The following is a 23,056-nucleotide window of genomic DNA, read 5'->3' on the forward strand; positions in this document are numbered from 1 at the left end:
CCACTGAACTTGCCAGTATCTATAGCATCGACAAGTTGATAGACCAAACCGTCATAACATTAGTCGTGCAGCAGACTCAGGCGAGCGTCTCAGTGCGCGTTTTCAGAACATCGCAGACCGGGCGCCGTAGCAGAAATCTTCCTCGCGTCTGTGCTTGCTGCATAACCGAGTTGTAGCCGATGACTATTTGCCGGCTTTACGTTTCGCGAGCCAAGCTTCACGCAGCTTCTTTTCCTGCGGCTACGTGTGAATAAGGCTGACACCGGCCTCCGTTACGTGCGTCCGGCCCTGCGGCACCGAGCAGTAGCATACCATGTTGCGCGCCTTCAAAGGCAGCCACTACCTATTGTAGTGCTTTCAAGCGTTGTAAAGGAGACACTCGAAGCGGGAAAATTTCGCCACTAAATGAGCACCGCAGCGTACGAGGGAATTCAAACTCGTTTTCAGCTAGCTTCGGCGCTCCCGAAGCAGCCGACGCGGCTCATATGTCCACGTGATCCCTCCTAGCACGTCACGCCGACGGTGGCGCCAGCTTTTCCAGTGGTGGAGCTCGAGGCCTATAGGTTGGTTGAGGAGACGCGCTCCAACCGCCCAAGTTAAGCATGTATTCAAGTAATCACATAACGCAAATAACCAAATAGTCTATGTTATGTGCATTGTCTATGTTAGCTCAATGCCCTGTAATGGGTAAGCGTCATTATTTGGAAGCAGGAAGACGAGGAAGAACAAGCAGAGCCTGCCGGGCAAAGCAAAGCAAAACCTTCGTGTTCTCAGTTGCTCCACGGCGTCTTGTCGGTAACCCGTCACGGAATAATGCCCCAGTCTAAGGTGTCTCCGACCAATCGAGGGCCCTCGGAGGATTGCCGTGAAGTCAAGCGTCCCGCGGTGACGTACGAGGATGGAAAGGACAGCTCGGGTGGCTCTCACAAGCGCCGCAGCAGGCAACGTACGCGCTCGGGCAGGAGCCCTAGCCCTCCGGCGAGTTCCAGTCAACCTGCCACCGAAACGCCCCCGGAAAGCTCTCACGAACAGAAAGAACTTCCCGAGGAAGGCGGAAAGAAGGTGGTAGGCGAGGGCGAGTCCTCGCTCGGCAAGAACGAAGCCGAAGCGAAAGAATGCGTAGCTGCGACGAATGGCAACGTCGGCCAGAGTAGCGAGGATCAGTCGAAGCGCAAGGTGACCGAAGGAGATCGGCAGCAAATTAGCGAGACACCGTCGCAGTCGTCGCGCTACGACCACTCCATGCCTCGACCGGGCGTCTTCGAGGTACCGCCTGGTAAGTCGTCTTAAGCTCTGCGGCACCAATATTCTCACTCTCTGCAGAAGTTCAGCAGCGTTGTTCGTTTATTTGAATTTAGTAACACGGCCCCGTGAGTTTCATTGGGCAAATGAGGCGTCACATTTCACTTCTGTATGAGGAATACGTTGAAAAATAAATAAATAAATAAATAAATAAATAAATACAAGCAGTGGGCGAATATATGAAGTTTGGAATACGAATCGAATATTACTCTCTAACTATCGTATTAAAAATAATTTGTGCTTTTCAAACACCGAAACTAACTAAATATATCTTAGAAGCCAACTGGTAAAGTCTTGTTGTTCTTCGTCTGCTAGACACATTATCATAAGTTATCACGGGCTCTATATAGTAATGCTATTATAGTTTTATATCATAACCGACGCAAAAAATAAGGCGCTAACGCAGCGCTGTTTGAATAGTCCAGTCAAACGCACTACTCTACTATAAGGACATGAGTTTTGTTTGCTTTCAGAGTCAATAGGACTGCCTACCTTGACATGCTTTTGGGCTGATAAAGAGGCAACAAACGCGCAGTAGTATAGGGATTTTCGGGGGGCCGCATATAGTTGAGTGAAAGCAGATAATGGGCGAGACGAGTGGTGCCGCCGTCTGCGATTGGTCCGGTTCCCCTTGCTTAGCTTTCGGTGGCTGGTCTGAAATTGCTGTGGTGAGCCACGCGGACTTAAAAATGCCGCTAGGAAGGATCCTCAGCGAAGGAGGGCTGGCATGGTGATGTGGTATACTTGCCGAAAGGGCTCGACAATGTTAAAAGACATGCAATTTTTTTTATACGCAAGGAATTCTATTCTTGCCGGCAGCTCCGAATGGCCAGAGCCAAAGCGACCGACAGGCAGCTGTATTTTATTATTTTTAGAACGGAACACTCTGTGGCTATACCGAAAGAAAATAAGTTTTCTACTGCATATTAATCTCTAGTAAGTGCGTACCCGTCACTTTGACGTGGTGAGTTTTAGCGGCTTTCTGGCCGCGAAGCACGGCAGACAGGCGCAGTGGTTGTCTGCCACACTTCGTAGCCAGGAATATTTCAGGCTACAGCGGAGGGCTAACGGAAAGCGAGTTTTTTTTTGTTTTTGCTTGGGCAGATAAAAAAAATACAATCTAATAAACCAACAGGAATGCATATTTATGTATAAATGTGTAAAAGTTTCGACAAATTGTATCGTTAATATAGTCAGCACTGCTGTCGGGGCTTCTGCGGGGTTCGCTCTTTGGACATCGCATACGCAGAAAGAAAGCTGTCTGCAACCAGCGACGCCTACTGTCTACGGAACTGACGCAACGGATACACAGTGATCCCACGTTGTGTATAAAAAAGTACTTTGCGAACTGTACACGGTTGCTGTCGTTAACACAGCGCAATACGGCAGTGAATCTAGCAGGGAAGCGTCAACGCCTCTCAACCCGTCCTCCTACGTGTATTCGAGAGAGGACGCCTCAATCACGCGAAAAACACACGCACACACAGATTACTCGCACTACACTATACGCATTATATAAATAGGGACCCATACAGGCTTCCGCACTTGTAAGCCCTACCGAGCCTTTCCATCAAATAAACGCACCTTGTGGGACTGCCCCGCCAACTCCACTTTCGGAAAAACAATATACTTTCTCAACTGCCACTGAACCAGCGTCCCACGGCAGCTGGGAGGAGTGGACTACTACCCCACGAAATTTGGAAAAAATGTGGTGGCCGAGTTTGGTGTAGCAAGTCAAGAACGTGCTGGTTCAGGAGGCATGGAGCCTACCAGGAGGTCCGGACTGGGGCCTTTTGGGACTAATAAATGTGATTTCTCTCTCTACCGCAAATCCGAAGCTGCCTACGATGATTTTGGGCACTTTATCTGTGATAATGTTCATATTAGGCGGTAACATTATAAAAATCGTTATGGTATGTGCGACAATTTTACTTACTTTGCCTATTACAGAGCCTCTATGAAGAACATTGTTTCCTTAATTAGGGTAGCTCCTCTGAGATTTCAGCAGCTTCATTTCACATGACTACTAACGCTTTCGCTAACTGCAAATGGTGCTGCGATAATTGAAAACTAGGTAACCGTTGAGCGCTGTTAGTGTAAAACAGGCTCGTTGTGTCGTTGCATGGTCACGTGGACGGGCAAGGCCGGGATGATGCAGTGATTCTAATTCATCTTCAGTGTCCGAGCGGTGATCTACTTATAATTTATCATTAGGGTTGGCCTGCCATGCGCGGTGATTGATAAAATAAATATAATCGATCAAAGATGATCTTTACACGTTATGTATGTACAGGATAAAATTTTGTCCAAAACGTAACTTTACATTATGTAACGTAAAACGTAACTTTCCCTTATGAAGAAATAAGTTTAGTATGCCGAGCACATCTGAGTGGAAGAATACGTGTGATTCTGCCCGTGTAAGCATGACTCCTAGGAGGAAGAGAGAAAACGTTCATTGACAGTAACCTTAGTACGACTCCTAAGCGAGAACATATACAGGGTGTCCCACGTAACTTGAGCCAACGTTTTAAGAACGAAAGGCACTCCGGAGGCGAGTTGAATCGAACGCATATTGTTGGCACTAGCCTAGAGTTACTCAGGCTATTTTTCCCTCAACTAACAGATTAATTACGTTTAATTAATCAACTTTTTAAGTATCGGCTGCAGATCCCAAGTGTGATGCGCAAAGTTGTAGAGCACCTTGAGAAACTTCTTAATAAATGGTTTCCAACATGATATATCTCAAGTGGTCATTTTTACCGCTTTCCAAAGAAAGCCCGCGAATTATGAATAAAAAAAAAAAAACACGTGACTGGGCGCTTGGCGCACTGATATTGTGCTGCTCTAAAGCGTGCAATGGATGAACAGGGTTGGCTGCAGCGAGACTGGCCAGCAACAGGGCGTTAGGCAGGGTGTAGATATAGCATGATGGTGCAAATGCCTAACGCTGTCCGAGCGTTGCCGAAGAGATAAAGCGTCTAAGGCCACGAAAAAGAAAAGACGTAAGCAGCATTTGGATTCTGCTTGAAAGAAGGAAAGGGGGAAGCGTGTGCGAACGATGGAAGGCGGTGACGGCTGCTACAATTTTGCCTTTGTACAGAAATGACTTTGTAGTAGTTTTTGAATTGAACGATGATGCCACAACTTTGAACCTTAAGGTTTAAAGTTTGGCATAAAATAACCGCGGACAAATCATCATCAACATCATCACCACCACCACCACCACCACGACCACCACCACAACAACAACAGCAATAATAATAATAATAATAATAATAATAATAATAATAATAATAATAATAATAATAATAATAATAATAATAATAATAATAATAATAATAATAATAATAAGTAGCAGCAGCAGCAACCTTGCTGCGCCCACTGCAGGGCAAAGGCCTCTCCCATACTTTTCCAACTATTCCGGTCAGGTACTAATTGTGGCCATGTTGTCCCTCCAAGCTTCATAATCTCACCCGCCCACCTAACTTTCTGCCGTCCCCTGCTACGGTTCCCTTCTCTTGGAATCCATTTTGTAACCTTTAATGACCATCCGTTATCTTCCCTCCTCATTACATGTCCGGCCCATGTCCGTTTCGTTTTCTTGATTTCAACTAAGATGTCATTACCTCGCGCGTGTTCCCTCACCCAATCTGCTCTCTTATTATCCCTCCCCTTTAACGTTACACCCATCAGTCTTCTTTCCTTAGCTGGTTGCGTCGTCCTCAATTTAAGTGGAACCCTTTTCGTAAGCCTGCAGGTTCCGACCCCGTACGTGAGTACTGGTAAGACACAGCTGCTATACACTTTTCTTTTTAGGGATAATGGCAACCTGCTGTTCATGATATGAGAATGCCTGCCAAACGCACTCCAGCCCATTCTTATTCTTCTGATTATCTTATTCTCATGACCCAGTTCCGCGATCACTAGCTGCCCTAAGTAGATGTATTCCCTTACCACTTCCAGTGCCTCACTACCTATCGTAAACTGCTGCTCTCTTCCGAGACTGTTAAACAATACTTTAGTTTTCTGCAGGTTAATTTTTAGACCCACCCTTCTGCTTTGCCTCTCCAGATCAGTGAGCATGCATTGCGATTGGTCCCCTGAGTTACTAAACAAGACAATATAATCAGCGAATCGCAAGTTACTAAGGTATTGTCCATTAATTCTTATCCCCAATTCTTCCCAATCCAGGTCTCTGAATACATCCTGTAAACACGCTGCAAATAGCATTGGAGAGATCGTATCTCCCTGCCTGACGCAATTCTTTATTGGGATTTTGTTGCTTTCTTTATGGAGGACTACGGTGGCTGTGGCTCCGCTATAGATATATTTCAGTATTCTTACATACGGCGCGTTTACACCCTGATTTCGTAATGCCTCCATGACTGCTGAGGTTTTGACTGAATCAAACGCTTTTTGGTAATCAATGAAAGCTATATATAAGGGTTGGTCATATTCCGCACATTTCTCTATCATCTGATTGATAGTGTGAATATGGTCTACTGTTGAGTAGATTTTACGGAATCCTGCCTGGTCCTTTGGTTTACAGAATTCCAGAAGTCTGAGGAGTTCCTGATTCTATGTGCGATTACCTTAGTAAATACTTTGTAGACAACGGACAGTAAGCTGAGCGGTCTATAATTTTTCAAGTCTTTGGCGTCCCCCTTCTTGTGGTTTAGGATTATGTTAGCGTTCTTCCAATATTTAGGTACGCTCGAGGCCATGAGGCATTGCGTATACAGGGTGGCCAGTTTTTCTAGAACTTTCTGCCCACCATCCCTCAACAAATATCCTGTTACCTCATCTTCCCCAGCTGCCTTCCCCCTTTGCATCGCTCTCAAGGCTTTCTTTACTTCTTCCCGCGTTACATGTCGGATTTCAAATTCTTCTAGAATATTCTCTCTTTCATTACCGTCGTGGGTGTCACTGGTACTGTATATATCGCTATAGAACTCCTCAGCCACTTGAACTATCTCATCCATATTAGTAATGATATTGCCGGCTTTGTCTCTTAACGCATACATCTGATACTTGCTTATTCCTAGTTTCTCCTTTACTGATTTTAGGCTTTCTCCGTTCCTGAGAGCATGTTCAGTTCTATATTATACTTCGTTATGTCAGCTGTCTTACGCTTTATGATTAACTTGGAAAGTTCTGCCAGTTCTATTCTAGCTGTGAAGTTAACGGCTTTCATACATTGGCGTTTCGTGATCAGATCTTCTCCTGCGATAGCTTATTGGTATCCTGTCTAACGGAGTTACCACCAACTTCTATTGCACACTCCTTAATGAAGCCCATAAGATTGTCGTTCATTGCTTCAACACTAACGCCCTCTTTATATTATATCCCAATTACTGCCGTCTAATTCCTCCAATAGCACTGCTAGACTCGTCTCACTAGATAACGTTCTAGTGTTAAACGTTGCCAGGTTCAGATTCCAACCGCCGCCTGTTAGGATTGAGGTACTCTTAGCACCTTTACTTAGCACCATCTGCTGCGTCACAGGTCTGACCGCCGCCGTGGTCAGTGTCTTCGCAGCTGCTGGGGACTGAGGGCCGGGGTTTGATTCTTGTATTGATATAGGAGGTAGTTGTCAAGTACAGCACGAGGGTGGCCAATCCTGCTCTGGTGAGGGAGTGCGTTACCGGTTCTGGTCACTGGGATCAGGCCATACTCCAGGCCTGTGTATGCAATCTTATCAACACGCGGATTTTTTTTTATCCGGTGGAAAATGGCGCGGCACTGGGTTTCGAACCACGGTCCTCTAGCACGCTAGGCGGATACTCTACCTCTACGCCACCGCTGCACTCATACATCAATCACGCGTGGACAAAACTAACTAACTGTAATAGAAAACCTGGGCTATATTCAAGGAAGGTTACGCATGTCTTCTTCAGATGACTCTTTTTGCACTGGCTCCGTCTTCTCTACTTCTCTCACTTACTGTCTACCAGACGTTCTTTTTTTGATCTCGCACCCCGCACGTGCACATCGCTTCGTCGTAGTATCGGATGGCCGCGTCTGGCTTCACACTTGTGCACCGTGACCATAATATTTCGTCAGTCGCTGGGAGAGTGCGCCCGCAGGCTGTTCCCGTTTACCGGATGTAGATCATACTTTATGTACCTCGTTTGAACCAATTCTAGCGAACTGCAACATATTCAGTGCTCCTCAGGCCCCCGTATTCCTGCGTGCTTGCCACAGCAACGCTGTGTGGCTGTGACCAACGTTGAGCAGCAGATATGGCTCACTCGAGTGAGGAAAGAGCAGATATGGTTTTGATTCTAGGTGCGTCAAGTGGACATAGAATTAAAGCGCGCAGTTGAGCTATTTAGACGCTGGCATCCAGGTACGCGTCCGACTTTAATGACAATTGTGCGTGCACATGAAGCGCTGAGACAGACTGGTACTTTTACGAAGAAACGACATAAATCTTCAATCCTGGGCGAGGACGTGGAGACAGATATTCTGTCAACGTTTTCTTCAGACCCACATGCAAGTGTTCGTAGTGCGGGTGCTGAAGCTGGAGCGTCAAAGCCTTCAGTGTGGAGAGTACTTAGGAAGAGGCAACTTCATCCGTGCCACGTGCGGCTGCACCATATGGAGCCCCGCGATTTCGAAAATCGGAAGGGCTTTGCAAACTGGATTATAATCAAGACGAAAGAGGACCCAGGCTTTGTCAACAAAATAATGTGGGCCGATGAAGCTACCTTCTCATGTAATGCCCATGGGGACATCCGCAACGCTCACTATTGGAGCGACGAAAACCCCGACTGCGTGGGTTTTGAAGACACCTCACCAATATCAGTGGTCGGTTATTGTGTGGTGTGGAATTTACGGTGGCACTATCATTGGCCCTGTGTTTTTCGATAACACACTTACAGGCGAAAGATACGTCAACGACATCCGTGATGGGGCGCTTGAGGATTTTCTTTGCGAAGTTTCATTGTCTAGGATCAAGGATATCTCGTATCAGCATTATGGTGCTCCTGCGCACGACAGCAGAAAAGCTTGCAAATGGCTGCATGAAGTATTCCCGCAGTAGTGGATTGGACGGCGTGGCCCCATTGCTTGGCTGGCACGGTCGCCAGATTTAACTCCCTTCGATTTCTTTCTCTGGGGATACGTCAAGAATCAAGTATACCGGACACCAACCACAACATCAGAGAACCTAAAAGAAAAAGTAAGACAAGTCCGCATCTCTATATCCTTGATACCACGATCAAGAACGCCTCAGGAAATGTGCCTATGAGATGCCAAATGTACATTGCAGCAGATGGTGACGTGTTTGCATACGCAATATAATCAAAGGGCGCTTTTTGGATTGAATGTCACTGGAACATCATTCCGGCCCTAACGCCGCCTCCCCACCCCAACCCCACTACACTCCATCGGCCAGCTGTTGCCCATTTCAAGCATCAAAAAATAAAGCTATGTTTGTTCTGTTGCGTCTCCTTAGACGTTTTATCGCTTCGGCACCGCTCGGCCAGTAGCACGCATTTGCGCTATCATGCGATAAAAGCCGCATGCCCAGATACCTACACCAGATATAACGCCCTGCCGCAGGCCAGTCTCGCTGCAGCCGACCTTGTTCATCCATCGTGCGCTTGAGAGCAGCACAATAACAGCGCGCAGTCGCCCCGTCACGTGGTATTTTTTCATATTTATCGGGCTTTCTTTGGAACGCGGAAAAAAGGACCACGTGAGATATATCATGTTGGAAACAATTTATTGAGAAGTTTCTCAAGGTACTTCTACAACTTTGCGTAACGCACTTGGGGTCTGCAGCCTATATTTAATAAGTTCATTAATTAAACATAACTAATCCGTTTAACTCTAGGCCAGCGCCAACATTATGCATTCGGTTCAACTCGCGTCCGGAGTACCTTTCATTTTAAAACTTTGGCTCAAGTTACGTGGGACAACCTGTATACCTTACCCACTGGCTTTTGACAGACTGAGGTTGTATAGGCGAATGTTATTGTAGAGGCAGTTCTACAGCTTAAGGGCTGATCGACCAATGAAGGCGAATAAAAACCGGATCAAAACTGACCAAAGCCTGCAGTGAAGAGCTTGAGCTTCTATCTAATCAATAACTCATCGCAGTTACAGAGAAGCTGGGCCTTGATCGAGCCTGACGTCGCCGGCATCCACGTTGGCCTAAGGGAGCTTCAACTGGAGAGCAAATAATACGCTTCTTCAATTACCGAACGCCAATGACCAGAGACGATGTGCCGCGCGGGTCAGACAAATTTGTTCAAGCGCACGCATTTAAAGAGCTCGTATATGTTCACAATCCATCGCTCCGGCTGGCAAATGATAAAATTTCCTATTTATTAGGGCCAGTTATTTAAGAGCGAATGGAATTCCGAGAGCTGCTCCTTGCAAGGACAACTATACCTATCCCATGCATACTTAACTCCATCTTCGGGAGTTCTCGTACATGTTTAGGCGCTTCCGACTCGGCCCAAGCAGAATAAATGTACTTCATAGAGGAACACGATAATTGTCAAAACAATTAAACATGCAGTTAAAACCAGATGGGATTACAGAAAACAGTTAAACAGACCATTTTTTTTCTTTATGCGTGGCATGCGAGTTCTTTACCACTTTTACGTCGATGCAGGCTTCTCCTAAGGGCCCTTGTTAAACTAGGTCTAATCATATATAAGAGGTTTAACTCCGCGAAGGAGGACACATGCCACAAGAGACACTGTAGTTTAGTTTCTCGAGGTTTTTCCGACTACCATGGCTGTTTAACGAGCACCGGAATCTAAACACGTGATAATTTATACATACCGCTCCCCATCAGAATTCGGCCGCCGTAGCAATGTGACTCGAACCCGTGGACGGCATGGTTCTGAGAAGCGTAACGCCACTATATCAGTTCTCGAATAATCTATACCGCAGTGCGTCAATCAATTCCTGCACTCCATTAAAGGTTTTGTACTTGCGCTAAGCATATTGTTACGTGTCACTAACAACACACTAAATGGATTTGCATGGCGTCTCCGAAGATGACCCGCGCAGAGCGATGTTCCAGTTGCTGCCGGCTTCCGGCCTCGAGGCGAGCGAACGCAAGAGTCGCACCTGCGCGCGCCGGCGCCTCACCGCGATGGACTGCGCACTGGCCGCCTTCGTGGTCACCTGCTCGCTAGCCGTACTGGGTGCGCTGCTCTTCGGTAGGACCTCCCCAAGGTGAGAGCGCCTAAAGGAAGGGCGCTTGCCGTAGGAGCACTCAGCTAATGGAGCAAGGCACGCAGCAGCGCCGAAAGGTCTGATGAGACGTTAAAAATACGGCGGCATTCCGGAGAAACCCGATTCAGGGCACAGTATAGATATAGAAAATATTGAGCTTGGTAGGGAGCATTTATACACGTCGTCTTTTACTAAGGCTCGCTATAGCGCTTGGGAACAGGAGTAGCCGTAAAACGCGGATATCATTCTAGAGGGACTCAAGCTATATACGTGCCTATATGGATCCTACAGGGAGCTCTTGGATCCGCCGCATTCCTTTGGGTACGTATTTTGTGGGTGCCGCATCGGTGTTAGCCAAATGAAACGATGTAGACGACGATGGTCACTAGAAATCGCGATGCCGTGTGTTTTCGGGCACCGCACGTGCTGATGACGTGTTTTTTCCAGCTACAAAATGTGACAGGCGAAGAACCCGTTGCGATAACGTCGCGACAGCCATGTAATGTGCCGACATTGAGACCGTGCTTTTTCGCTGTGAAGCATCTATAGGATCATCACTCCCTGGGTTTAGTTCGTACGTCCGGGAAGGTGATCTCGTCTGAAAAAAAGAAAATGTCGGCACATTTCAGGTATACATGTGAGAAACAGTTATAAGAGAATCTTGCTTTAATGTTAGCTGAAATGCCTTCACGTATCCTTGCTTACTTTTACATAGCTCAACGCTCCTCTGTCAATGCAAACAGTGGTCCCGTTCTGCTCCCTTCTTTCTCCACACATTTTACAACTAATCTGTTAGTGTGACTAGAACAGCCAAAAAAAAAAATATTGCTGCCGCTCCCGCAATCGAGAGTAGATGTAAGCGTGAAATGGCAACCGACAAAGAAGAGTGGTTGGAAATGATACTAGCCACAATCTTAAAATGGGTGTAGGGCATGTTCGCAACGGCGCACCCCACCACATCACACCGCACCCCGTCATTCTGTGCACTGGGCTATAAGGACGCTTCCCAGCTAGAATAAAACCGGTTGAAGGCGGCACGACAGGCAGCGAGATACGCCAGGGAGACACAGCGCGCTGCCCAGTCAGAAGAAAATCACCTAAAGCAGGTGCCACGCAGCATGGCGCCATCTCTCAAGGCGACGCAAAAGCCGTGCCTCGGAACTCACGGACCGCTGACGTTCAAGAGAGCGCAGACAATGATGTTTCAGCGCCAAAACATGGCAGTGAAGTGTATGGTGCCCTGTATCTGCCTTTTGAACCTCGCTATTGGAAATAACAAATAAAGCTTCAGCGTACAGAAGGTACAGCTTGAGTGATATTGTGAACAAACATTAGGAAGAACTCGGAAGCAATATATTTTGTAACTTGCTTGGGCAGTAACTAACGTATTTAATGCGGTCGTGTACAAAAAGCTGGGGGAAAGAGACAGTATTTTCTTAAGCATTGGCTGATTGCCCGTATGGTCTCATTTGAGCGCTCGCATAACGGCTCTGGCGTTTGGCTCAAGGTCGCTTGAAAGTTTCTGTCAACGGGAGCTAAAAGCATTCCATATTTAAAACATTAAATGCCTGTTTTCGAGGTTTTATGAAAAGCTTGGTTACACACAAAATTTATATCTTAACGAAACGCGGTAAATGATAGGGGCAGTGTGCAGGCAAGGTTTGATTGAAGTGCGTGCACTAACTTAAAATTTGGCCTGTTCAAAGGCGTTAAATGAAGCTCTTACGATCTTTCCCCGATTACCTGCGAGGACCCAGAAAGACAGCAATTTCATATTTAGAGGAAAAATGGCCATTTTATGGGTGAGGTGTACCGAAACTTTGAGGTGTGTAAGATAATTATCTGCATTCGAAATAATTACTGAACACTCGTGTTATACCAATTTTCATGCTTTATATAGCATATAGCTACAATGCGTGTAGTTGGTTTTCCCGGTCTCCTCGATGAACTACGTGAGGCACGCTGTTTATATTTCGTTGAGGTAGGAATCGCGGGAGTGACGAACGTTAAATAGTTAATCTGTTGAAGTTATTTACAGCCTTTCTAAAAAAAGTTTTTGAAGCCTTCTGGAGTGTCGTACTGCTGTTTACCGCACTGTTTTCCAGTCTTAAAACAGCTGGGCTATACACAATGTTCAAATCCGCGAAAATGAAAAGGGGTGGAAGTGTGGGGGGGTGTGGTGTGGGAGGGGTTGCATGTTAGGTGCAATGTGGGGCCAAACTTTTGCTTTCCTGCCTTAATTAGAAGCGTTTCAAGTCATTACTGAACCCTCGTTCTTCTCCCTATTTCTAAAATTTATACGTGGTTATTGGCTGCTTTTACCTGTGTATCCAGTAGATTAAACAATGCCTCTTCGTTACATTTGTCAAGAATAAGAGACACATTATAGTGAGTGCGTAGGCAAAGTTCGAAGTGTAGGGATCAGTTGCCGACGTTGCAGTAAATTACGTATGCTACTGCTCTGGAGCGTTATGAGTGTGTTTTACAAGTGACGTAACATTTAGCCCGCTGCCCTAGCATAACTGCAAATTCCACTGAGGTTAAATTTAGGAAATATGGGGGTTATTAAACGCTGTGGCAAACTGGTGTCCGAGGTAATCGGTGTGTGGCTGAAACACAGCATTTGATCAATGCTTTAACAAGGGTTTCAAAGGGTTATATAGCAATTTTGCGCTGTTTTGCAGTGTCCCGAAGAAAGATTACATCACACTAAGTTAATCCTTGCTGAAAAGAAGATGTACGTCGCGGGTTACGTGTATGCAAAGTTCGATATCTGTCGTAACTTAGGCTGTTGAAATTTAGTGATGCTAGAGTGAAGGAGGGATGAATGGCCAAGGTTCTGGAAAAGTAGGACTGTCTGGTGAAATTACTGCCTTTGTAAAATATAGAGCGTCATGTGCAGGCAAGGTTTCAACGTTCCCAGTCATATGCGGCAACGTTTTAAAACAGTTATTTAATTAGAGGCAACTGAAATCCGCACTTGCTCGAAAGAAAGAGCATCGCTCGAAATTTGTTTGTGGTTTGGCGAGGTCCATCAAGTGCGCTGTCTTTTTCGAAACCGACTCCTTCCCTTCTCGTTAGCGTACTTTCGCGATTTTCTGCCGCCGACTTCCTTGCGTGTCGCCTCTTGTTTTGCTTGTCTGGACGGGTATGCTCACATACCGAGTGATCGAAGTTGTCTATTCGAAGACGCATTTATTCAGTTGTACCAGTGACCCAAGTTGTCACTTCGGGCACATACGAAGCGGCCCACGTTGTATATGCTTGATAATTTCAGAGAGCAACAACCAACACCCATAAAATCTGGGGAAGAGGCAAAGAAACCTTCGCTTTAAAATACATGCACACAGTGGTGCGATTAAAACCGTGGTTTCCCAGCCCGATGCGCACCGCAGACGCGCGCGCGTAGCAAGAGAGAATAAGAACCTAGCCAGTTCTTCCCCGGTGCATAATATCGATTGGAGATGCTTCTTGCGCGCGTCCCAGAGCAACACCTTACATATATCAAAGTGACGGCGTGTCAGTTTTTTTCCCGTTCTTCCCAGTGGCAGACAGCCCAACCCTACACCATGTGGCAATGCCCCGCCATCGGCATCGGCCTAAGTCTGCGACCGAAAGGATACATCCAACGTTGCGCGTTGTGTAACACTATGCACTAATGATTGCCAAAATCGAGACTTGGGACGAAATGCGCGCACAGCCGCACTTCTCACTGTCGTGAATGCGCTGGATAGAAAGATGAAGTCACGCAACACAACTCGTCGAAGCTCAGCCTCAGCAGGCATCGCGACAGAACGATGCTGAGTATGGGCAACCAGCGCGGGCCATGCTGTACGGCAGTTTGAGCGTTCAGTAAACATATGTTGCTACCGGCAGGTAGAGAGGTCATGAAAATGGCGTGACATATCAAACGGTAACAGCTACATACGTTTCCTTTAGCCCATTGCGTCCAGCCAAGCTCCGTCCACAGCCATGTGCATTACTAGAATCGCATGCGATCCTACGTTCTAGCACGCCGGTGCTGAGCCAGGTCAGGAGCTGTATACACATGGGTCTCGGTGTAAGTGGTGAGTTTAGCCATGCGAAATCGCAGCGTGTACTGCTGAAAACTGTTTCCTGTACGCTCGCTAGCCTGCGTGTTACGATGCTACTTTTGGCACGCGAAGTTTGAGCGTTGGTTGTCCACACAGACAAAGACGGTGATTCAGTGTCAACGGGTATCCACAATCGTATAATTAGACAATGCTCAGCACGCATAGCATTGATACATACATGCATTGTGGGGGATCCGCGTGATATGTTACAGCGAAGCTGTCTGTATATGACTAAAATCCCGGGATTCCTTCGTCTGCACATTGAAAAACTCAACCAATCGCAGCGGGAGGCGCACGCCGCTGGGTTCCTTGCAGCACCACCAGATGACGCATGCCTGCGCGCATCCGCTGAAGCGACGCGCGAAGAAGCCCGCAAGTACGCACAAAATATCCGCGCGAATGGCCACTCGAGACACTTTGTGTGTATTCGCGGGCTTCTTTCATGCTCGGAAAAACGCTTTTATGTAGCACGTATCGAGCAACGGAAAGCTGTGTCGGGAGATTCTCGTCTCACTCTGCGATTTTCTCATGGACACTTTTAATCTAATTATAATATTTGAGAAGTCGAATAATTAATTAAGATTAATTATGGCATTAGGTAGAGCAAACGAATGTTTGGAGTATCTCCAAGCGACGGCAAACGACATTAGCTTGGTTCTCTCCAGCTGCGTGGCATTTGCATGTTTCTAAATCTTGGTGCATTATAGTTGGGGCACCCTGTATATATAGCGTATGCACAAGCTAACGTCAGCCGAGCTGCTCCACGAAAAGAAAGACTAAAAAAAAAACAAGGTGCATCACCGTAAGACATACGGTGTTCGGTCGTCATATTTCTGACTAAACACCGCAGGTCTTAGCACACACACACACACACACACACACACACACACACACACACACACACACACACACACACACACACACACACACACACACACACACACACACACACACACACACACACACACACACACACACACAGACATATATATATATATATATATATATATATACGCTCCTCTAAGCTCTCTCTACCTCTGCCACGTGACCGGCTTCCCACACTTCACAGACACTTTTTTCCACTTTGACACTCTCCAATGCTAACGCCATAAATTCTTGTTTTAATTTTCTCCTTCGCCAAGGTCGCCACCGCGGCTCATCAAGGGCCTGGTCGTTCTCGAATGCATGCAAGGACTCTGCGAGAGCTTGGACTGCCGGGCCGCCGTGCGCGAGGTCATTGGCTCGTCCGACCCGTTCACCGATCCCTGCAGAGACCTGCAAAGCTTCGCGTGCGGTCATTGGTGCGCTTCCGCGAACCGCACGATGGCGGCCACCTACTGGCTCGAACAGCGTCGTCGTTACGTGTCCGCCGTGGATGCCACGGTGCTCCACGTCCAGCGCAGGGCCCTGTTCACGGGCCAGCCGTTCAACTACATGGCGTCCTTCTACGCGTCCTGCCTGGGGCTGCTGGGAAACAGGAATGCTAGCCTCGCGGAATGCTGGAGGGCAGCAGGCGTCGAGTTGCCGCAGTGGACGAATGCGAGCGACTTCAGGACGCTGTTCGCTCTCGCCGTGGACACCATCGTGCGCTCGGGCATGCCGTCCGTCTTCAAGATAAGGTTCTACAGCGACATTACAGTTGACGCCAACACGGGCACGGCGATCGCCGCAACACCCGCGGATGACAACTACAGGTGAGGAGAAAGTTTATGAAACGTTCATGCTTGGCAGCGTGAAAATGTGGACGCAGAGTAAGACGAGAACAGAATTAAGATGAATTCTGATCACCATTGAATGGATTTACTCGAAAATCAAAGTCGTAGGAAACAACCGTGTGGTTGGTTTAGCAGCGAAGTGCCTAAAGCCCAGCAACTATAGTCGCCCGTACTTGCAGCTTCTGCGAAACAAAGGAAATCGGGAAGCTTGTACGCACCTAAAGGAACATGGCGGGTCATCACGAAAACGATAACCAGAAAATGACCCCGTATGACCCCGCTCGGGGTTGCTTGCTGCGCGGAGGCCTGAGCTTGGAGATCCACAGGACCATCAAGCACAGCGCCGATCCGCGACAGTGCGTCAGCTGCCTGATGTTCGGTCCCAGAGATGTCCGTAGAAAATTCGGAGATAGGTGCTGAAGCTCACGTTCTGAGTATGAGGAACTGTTGCTTTTGAAAACGAAGGTGAACGGCTTGTGGTCCTTCAGAATGTAAAAGCTGTAGGCTTCAAAAAAAAAAACGGAAATGATTTACAGCGCAATAGATGGTCAACATATCCTTCCAGAAGGTGCTGTAGCGAGCTTCTGTAGGTTTGAAGCGCTTCCAGAAGCCCAGCGGCCTCCACTTAGTGCCATCGCTGCTGCAGTATTGGACCCGCTGCCGTGGTCTACGCGTCTACTATAAGGCGAGTTGGAGCGTCGGGAAACGGATGAATCAGCAACACTGCAGTCACCAACCGCGTTTTGGCTTCCTAGGAGCAGTGCTCGTGCTCCCACTAGCAGTGAAATGTAGGCGTCGCGACGCAGGAGGTCGGTAAGCGACTGAAGAACTTGCGCACATGATGAGTATAAAACGCCTGTGAAAATTTATGAGCCCCAGAAACTGGCTCAACTTTCGGAAGGAGGTTGGAGAGGGGAAGTCCTCGACAGCCTGCACCCGTGATTCTAATGGCTTGATGCCTTAGAGTGAAACGTAATGGCCGAGAAAATCCAAGGCTTCAACTCCGAAAATGCATTTCTGGGGCTTTAGGACCAGGCCGTGTTCATTCATACACTCAAGTAAAAGCGAATGTGCTCTTTGTGCTCTTCATCCTTGCGACTTGCAGAGAATGTCGTCGAGGTAGACGAAAATAAACGGGAGTTCGCGTTTAACCTCGTCCATGAACCTTTGAAAAGTTTGCGCCGCACTCTTCAAACCGTAACGCATACGGACAAACTTCGTCTTCGTCTCCGTTAACCTTTTCCGGGTTGCACAATATATGCGACAAATACCACTCACACAGCTACCTGTCTCGGTTCCAAGGAATTGTCTAGAAGAAAATATGGCAAGGATATGAACTGGCACCTTAATTTCATTTTTTAAATAGGAGGCATGATGAAGAACTGTCCAGATTTGCACAAGTATGCCAGTGTTTCAGCGGTGGCCCGCCCGTCGTGGTGTTGGGGTATTGGAGGCGGTATTGCGCTGCTGAGCACGAGTTCGGAGTGAACGCAAGCCGACGGAGGCGAAGTGGGAAAGGCGGCTTGCGAAAACGCTCATATACTTAACCTTAAAGGCTCGTTAGAAAGAACGCTTCGCAGGACGTAAAGTTAGAACTCCGATAGTGCCGTATCTTATTGGATACTTTCTTTGCTATCAATCAGCCAATCCTGCGACAGCTATACTTAAAATTGAAAAAAAAAGAAGAGAACGGACGTGGAATTCTAATTTTTTCGGATGCTCTATCACTTTCTTTCTTCCTTTCTTTCTTTATTTATGCATTTTGAATACTGCCATTACCTTGCGAGATCATAGCAGGAGGGACACAGGATGAAGTACAGCGCCAAGTCATGAATAAAAAAAAGCCAAATTTACAATACAAAAGTGCTCGAGTATAACATACCGCCGTGCGGCAACTTTGAAACATAAAGGCTTTAATGTAGAAGCGGACATGAGCAACAGTGCGATAATCGCAGATAACCTTTTTTTAATAAACATTTTACAAATAATTACCTTCCTGAATAGTGTTTGTCCGCCGCGGTGACTCAAGGGTTTTGGCGTTCTGCTGTTTATCGCGAGATCGCGACTTCGATTCCGGACAACAACGCCGTAATTACAATGGGGACGGTATGTCAAAGTGGTCATGGGATGTGCTTTACATTGTCAAGGTTAGTACGTTGTCAAGCTTAGTACAGATACCCTGACTACAATGTCCCGTAGCCCTCTGTGAGAACGGCTATATGAATGACCACAATTTAGTTTTAAAATCAATATTTACATTACCGCACTCTATGCAATAAAAAACGGCATTGGAGCAGTTGGGAGATCGGTTTAGCGGAGGTAAGGAATACACGTTTTGACCTCTTGAAAACGTAGAGTCGACTGACTTTATTCAAACGTAAAAGCAGGTTTGCCACGTGGCTGTGGTGGCGTACCCAGTCGTGCGAACAGGTGGTAATGACTCCCAGCGCGATGCAAACCGGATTTCCTAGGAGCGGGGCCAAGGAACTAACGACGCTCGCTACAATGGCTCCCCGCCTCAGCCCCCCCCCCCCTTCTAGAATGCCGGAGGCTAAGGTGTGATTAGCGGAAGGAATGAAGAGTTAATGTTCAAGATAGGCTGGCTTCACGTGGTCGCACGACACTGTCTCTTCGTTGCCGCAAAAGTTCATCTTAAAGGTCTTCTCTGAACGCAAAACCACACGAAAGGAGCCTTCATACGAAGAAGTCAATGATGGCTTGATAGAGTTGCGCCGCAGAAATTCGTGCGTTGTTGTGCCCATTGTCAAAAAACTAAACACAATCTGCCCACGGGTGATAAGCGGAGGTTTAGGTCCAAGCTGGTTGATCCAGAAATGTAGCCTCTCTGTGTGCTGCGCGGCCGCTGGCGGAGTGCCTTACTGGATGCCGAAAACTGGCCTGGAACGCGGACTGCTGACTATAGAGCATCTCGGCTGCGCTGACTCAGAGCTCATCCTTGATTGTCGTTCGCAGCCCCAGTAGTACTAGGGTTAGCCTTTCCATCCACTGCTCTCTGTCGAGCGTGGCGGTCGACAGAGAGCAGTGGATGGAAACCTTCACTTGTCGATGGAGACGCTCGACCATGCGTTGTTCTTGGGTGGCAAGCCGTGGTGTTATGAAGGCGCGTGCCCAGCGGTCTCACCAGGGCAAAAAAAAAAAAAAGTGAGCTTTGGCATTGTCGGCCTTGGTCAGTAGTTATGCGCAAAGGCCAACCGTACCGCGACACCCACGTAGCAATGAATGCTTCCGCCACTGTTTCGGCCGTGGTGTCTTGTAAAGGCGTTGCCTCAGGCTACCTTGAGTACCGGTCGACAAGCGTGAGGAGGTACCTGAGACCTTTGCAGGGCGGAAGAAGCCCCACCAAGACTAATTGCACGTGATCGAAATGTCTCTTTGGTGGTCGAAACTGCTGCACCGCTGAACGCGTGTGCAGGGTCCCGCTCACGGTTTGACAGAATTGGCAGCTTCTTGCCCAGCTTCGAACATCTTTTTTGATCGCTGGCTAGAGGAAGCGGTCTGTGATAAGCCTGTGTGTTGCTCTGCTGCCGGGATGGCTTAGCCCATGCAGTGAATTGAATATTGGCCGCCGAAAGTGATGGGACATGAACGGACGAGAAGCTGCCTGCGATGTGTCGTACGTGATCAATGTGGTTGTTAGGGGAGAGGCACCTCCGCAGGCTGGAACGACGAGCCTTTTTCCCTGAATTGGCGCAGCTCGGGGTTGCTTGCTGCGCGGAGGCCTGAGCTTGGAGATCCACAGGACCATCAAGCACAGCGCCGATCCGCGACAGTGCGTCAGCTGCCTGATGTTCGGTCCCAGAGATGTCCGTAGAAAATTCGGAGATAGGTGCTGAAGCTCACGTTCTGAGTATGAGGAACTGTTGCTTTTGAAAACGAAGGTGAACGGCTTGTGGTCCTTCAGAATGTAAAAGCTGTAGGCTTCAAAAAAAAAAAAACGGAAATGATTTACAGCGCAATAGATGGTCAACATCTCCTTCCAGAAGGTGCTGTAGCGAGCTTCTGTAGGTTTGAAGCGCTTCCAGAAGCCCAGCGGCCTCCACTTAGTGCCATCGCTGCTGCAGTATTGGACCTGCTGCCGTGGTCTACGCGTCTACTATAAGGCGAGTTGGAGCGTCGGGAAACGGATGAATCAGCAACACTGCAGTCACCAACCGCGTTTTGGCTTCCTAGGAGCAGTGCTCGTGCTCCCACTAGCAGTGAAATGTAGGCGTCGCGACGCAGGAGGTCGGTAAGCGACTGAAGAACTTGCGCACATGATGAGTATAAAACGCCTGTGAAAATTTATGAGCCGCAGAAACTGGCTCAACTTTCGGAAGGAGGTTGGAGAGGGGAAGTCCTCGACAGCCTGCACCCGTGATTCTAATGGCTTGATGCCTTAGAGTGAAACGTAATGGCCGAGAAAATCTAAGGCTTCAACTCCGAAAATGCATTTCTGGGGCTTTAGGACCAGGCCCTGTTCATCCATCCACACAAGTGAAAGCGAATGTGCTCTTTGTGCTCTTCATCCTTGCGACTTGCAGTGAGAATGTCGTCGAGATAGACGAAAATAAACGGGAGTTCGCGTGTAACCTCGTCCATGAACCTTTGAAAAGTTTGCGCCGCACTCTTCAAGCCGTAACGCATACGGACAAACTCAAATATGCTAAATGGAGTATTGATTGCTGTCTTCAGAGTGTCGCTGGGTTCTACAGGAATTTGGTGGTACACGTTCACTAAACCAAATTTTGGTTTCTGCGAGACGGGCGCCGAGTCATGTATGCGGGGAAAGGTATATTGATTCGGAGTAGAGACGGTGCTCAAAGCCCGGTAATCACCACAAGGCCGCCAGTCGCGACTGTCCTGCTCTGGAAACACATGGGGAGGAGAAGACCAATTTGTGGAGGGAGGACGAATAACGCCGCGCTGAAGCATGTGTCCCAGACTCACGGCGGGTGACTTGCAACCTCCGCCTAGCGAGCCTTTGTGGCCGCCCCGCGACAGGTGGGCCGGTGGCGGTAATATGATGCGTCACCTTGAGTTTCACGGGCAGCGCATTGTTTCGGGACTCCGTGAGTTGAGGGTACTCAGCAAGTATCTTGGCATACGTTGAGACCGGCTGAAACGCAGGAATGCCAAATGAGGTGAAATTGGACAGCAGGCCACGTACACCGAGGGATCTGACGTTATCCTTCAGGCGTCTATCGCCAACACTCACATGTAGGTTGAAATGGCTGAGGATGTCTTCTACAAGTGTGGCAAAGCTGATGCCGGCGATCACAGACACTCAGCTGAGCAAGCACCGGAGTCCGATGTCTATAGAGTTATTGATCGGAGCCCATACGACGCGATGGCAGTGTTGTTCACTGCGTGGAGCGTGGGTGTGGACTTGCCGCATTGGCCATCTGCGGCTGTGGCGGGAACGATAGACAGCTCGGCTTCGGGATCGACGAGGAGGCTGGTGCCGGAGATGCGGTCGACTATGATGAACAGGCGGCTTGCTCGAGGGCCGATGTCGCATGCCGCCGTTAGCGCCTGGCCGTTCGGTTTCCCGTTCATGAACAGGGCTGTGAAGGCGAATGGTTGCGCCGAAGTTGGTCAGTATTGCGGCCTGTCGTCAGCTTCTCCAGTGCACTGGTAAGGCGGTCGATTGTTTCCTCCAGGCGCGAGATTCAGTCTCCTAGCTCTGAGGATCTTTCAGCGGTGATAGGTAGCTATGCCGAAGACGAGCAGTCACGTATGCGGTCACGGAGTGCAGCCCGCCGATCGAGACCCATCTCGTCGGATCCCACCAGCACCACGCGTGCGTGCTGTAGGAGGCGCTGCAAGTACAACTCGCGCAAGATTGGAAGCTCGGCTCTCGTTTGCGGAGTGCTCACCGAGTAACTGACGCAATCGGTGCAGCAGTCGTGACGGTCGATGGTCGCCGAGTTCTTCGGAGAGGAGCTGTTGGAGCCTACTTTGTTGCGACGGCTCGAGGCGTTGCGGGACCATGCGTTTCAGGTCGTCGTATGCGGTGGCCGAAGGCGCACACGCTAGCAAGTCGTAATTGTAATTATGGGGTTTTACGTGCCAAAACCACTTTCTGATTATGAGGCACGCCGTAATGGAGGACTCCGGAAATTTCGACCACCTGGGGTTCTTTAACGTGCACCTAAATCTAAGTACACGGGTGTTTTCGCATTTCGCCCCCATCGAAATTTAGCAAGTCGTTTATGCCATCGACGATGTCGGAGGGTAGCGCGGCGACGATGTGCAGCTACTTTGCCGCGCGTGAAGTGATGCGCCGGAGTTGAAAACGGGCCTATACTTACGAAACCAAACTCGGAGATTGTTGGGCCAAAAGCAGGGAAGCCGGAGCTCTGCGGCGATGACAATAGACGTAATCGTTGCGTCGTCTCTGTCAGCAGGAAAAGGAGCAGCGTCGTCCATGGCTAGTGTTCGAAAGAAAACTTAAATGTCCAGGGTCACCACTTCTTGCGAACTCGGTTTAGCGGAAGCAAGGAATACACGTTTTGACAGCTTGAGAACGGAGAGTCGACTGGCTTTATTGAAAAGTAAAAGCAGGTTTGCGGAGTGGCTGTGGAGGCGCCTCAGTCGGGCGAGAAGGGGGCAGTGACCCCCATGCGGCGAGGAAAACTCGATTTCCGAGGAGCGAGTATAAAAAAGTGATGGACGGTCAATACAGAGCCGACATGTGCTTAAACACATGCACGTATTCTTGACTGACATGAAATAAAGAGATACAAT

The 23,056-nt window shown here is 48.3% G+C and overlaps 1 protein-coding gene across 1 annotated transcript; it reads left to right on the forward strand.

The window, feature by feature from the left end:
* Nucleotides 1–555: 555 nt before the first annotated feature.
* Nucleotides 556–22,192, forward strand: LOC142574693 (uncharacterized). Its single transcript, XM_075683723.1, has 4 exons — nucleotides 556–1,276; nucleotides 10,320–10,500; nucleotides 15,737–16,288; nucleotides 21,970–22,192. The coding sequence occupies exons 1-4, from the start codon at nucleotides 814–816 to the stop codon at nucleotides 22,190–22,192; spliced, it is 1,419 nt and encodes a 472-aa protein (XP_075539838.1). The 5' UTR covers nucleotides 556–813.
* Nucleotides 22,193–23,056: the final 864 nt, after the last annotated feature.

Source organism: Dermacentor variabilis, chromosome 3 (assembly GCF_050947875.1).
Source record: "Dermacentor variabilis isolate Ectoservices chromosome 3, ASM5094787v1, whole genome shotgun sequence".
In the NCBI taxonomy this organism is placed as follows: domain Eukaryota; kingdom Metazoa; phylum Arthropoda; class Arachnida; order Ixodida; family Ixodidae; genus Dermacentor; species Dermacentor variabilis.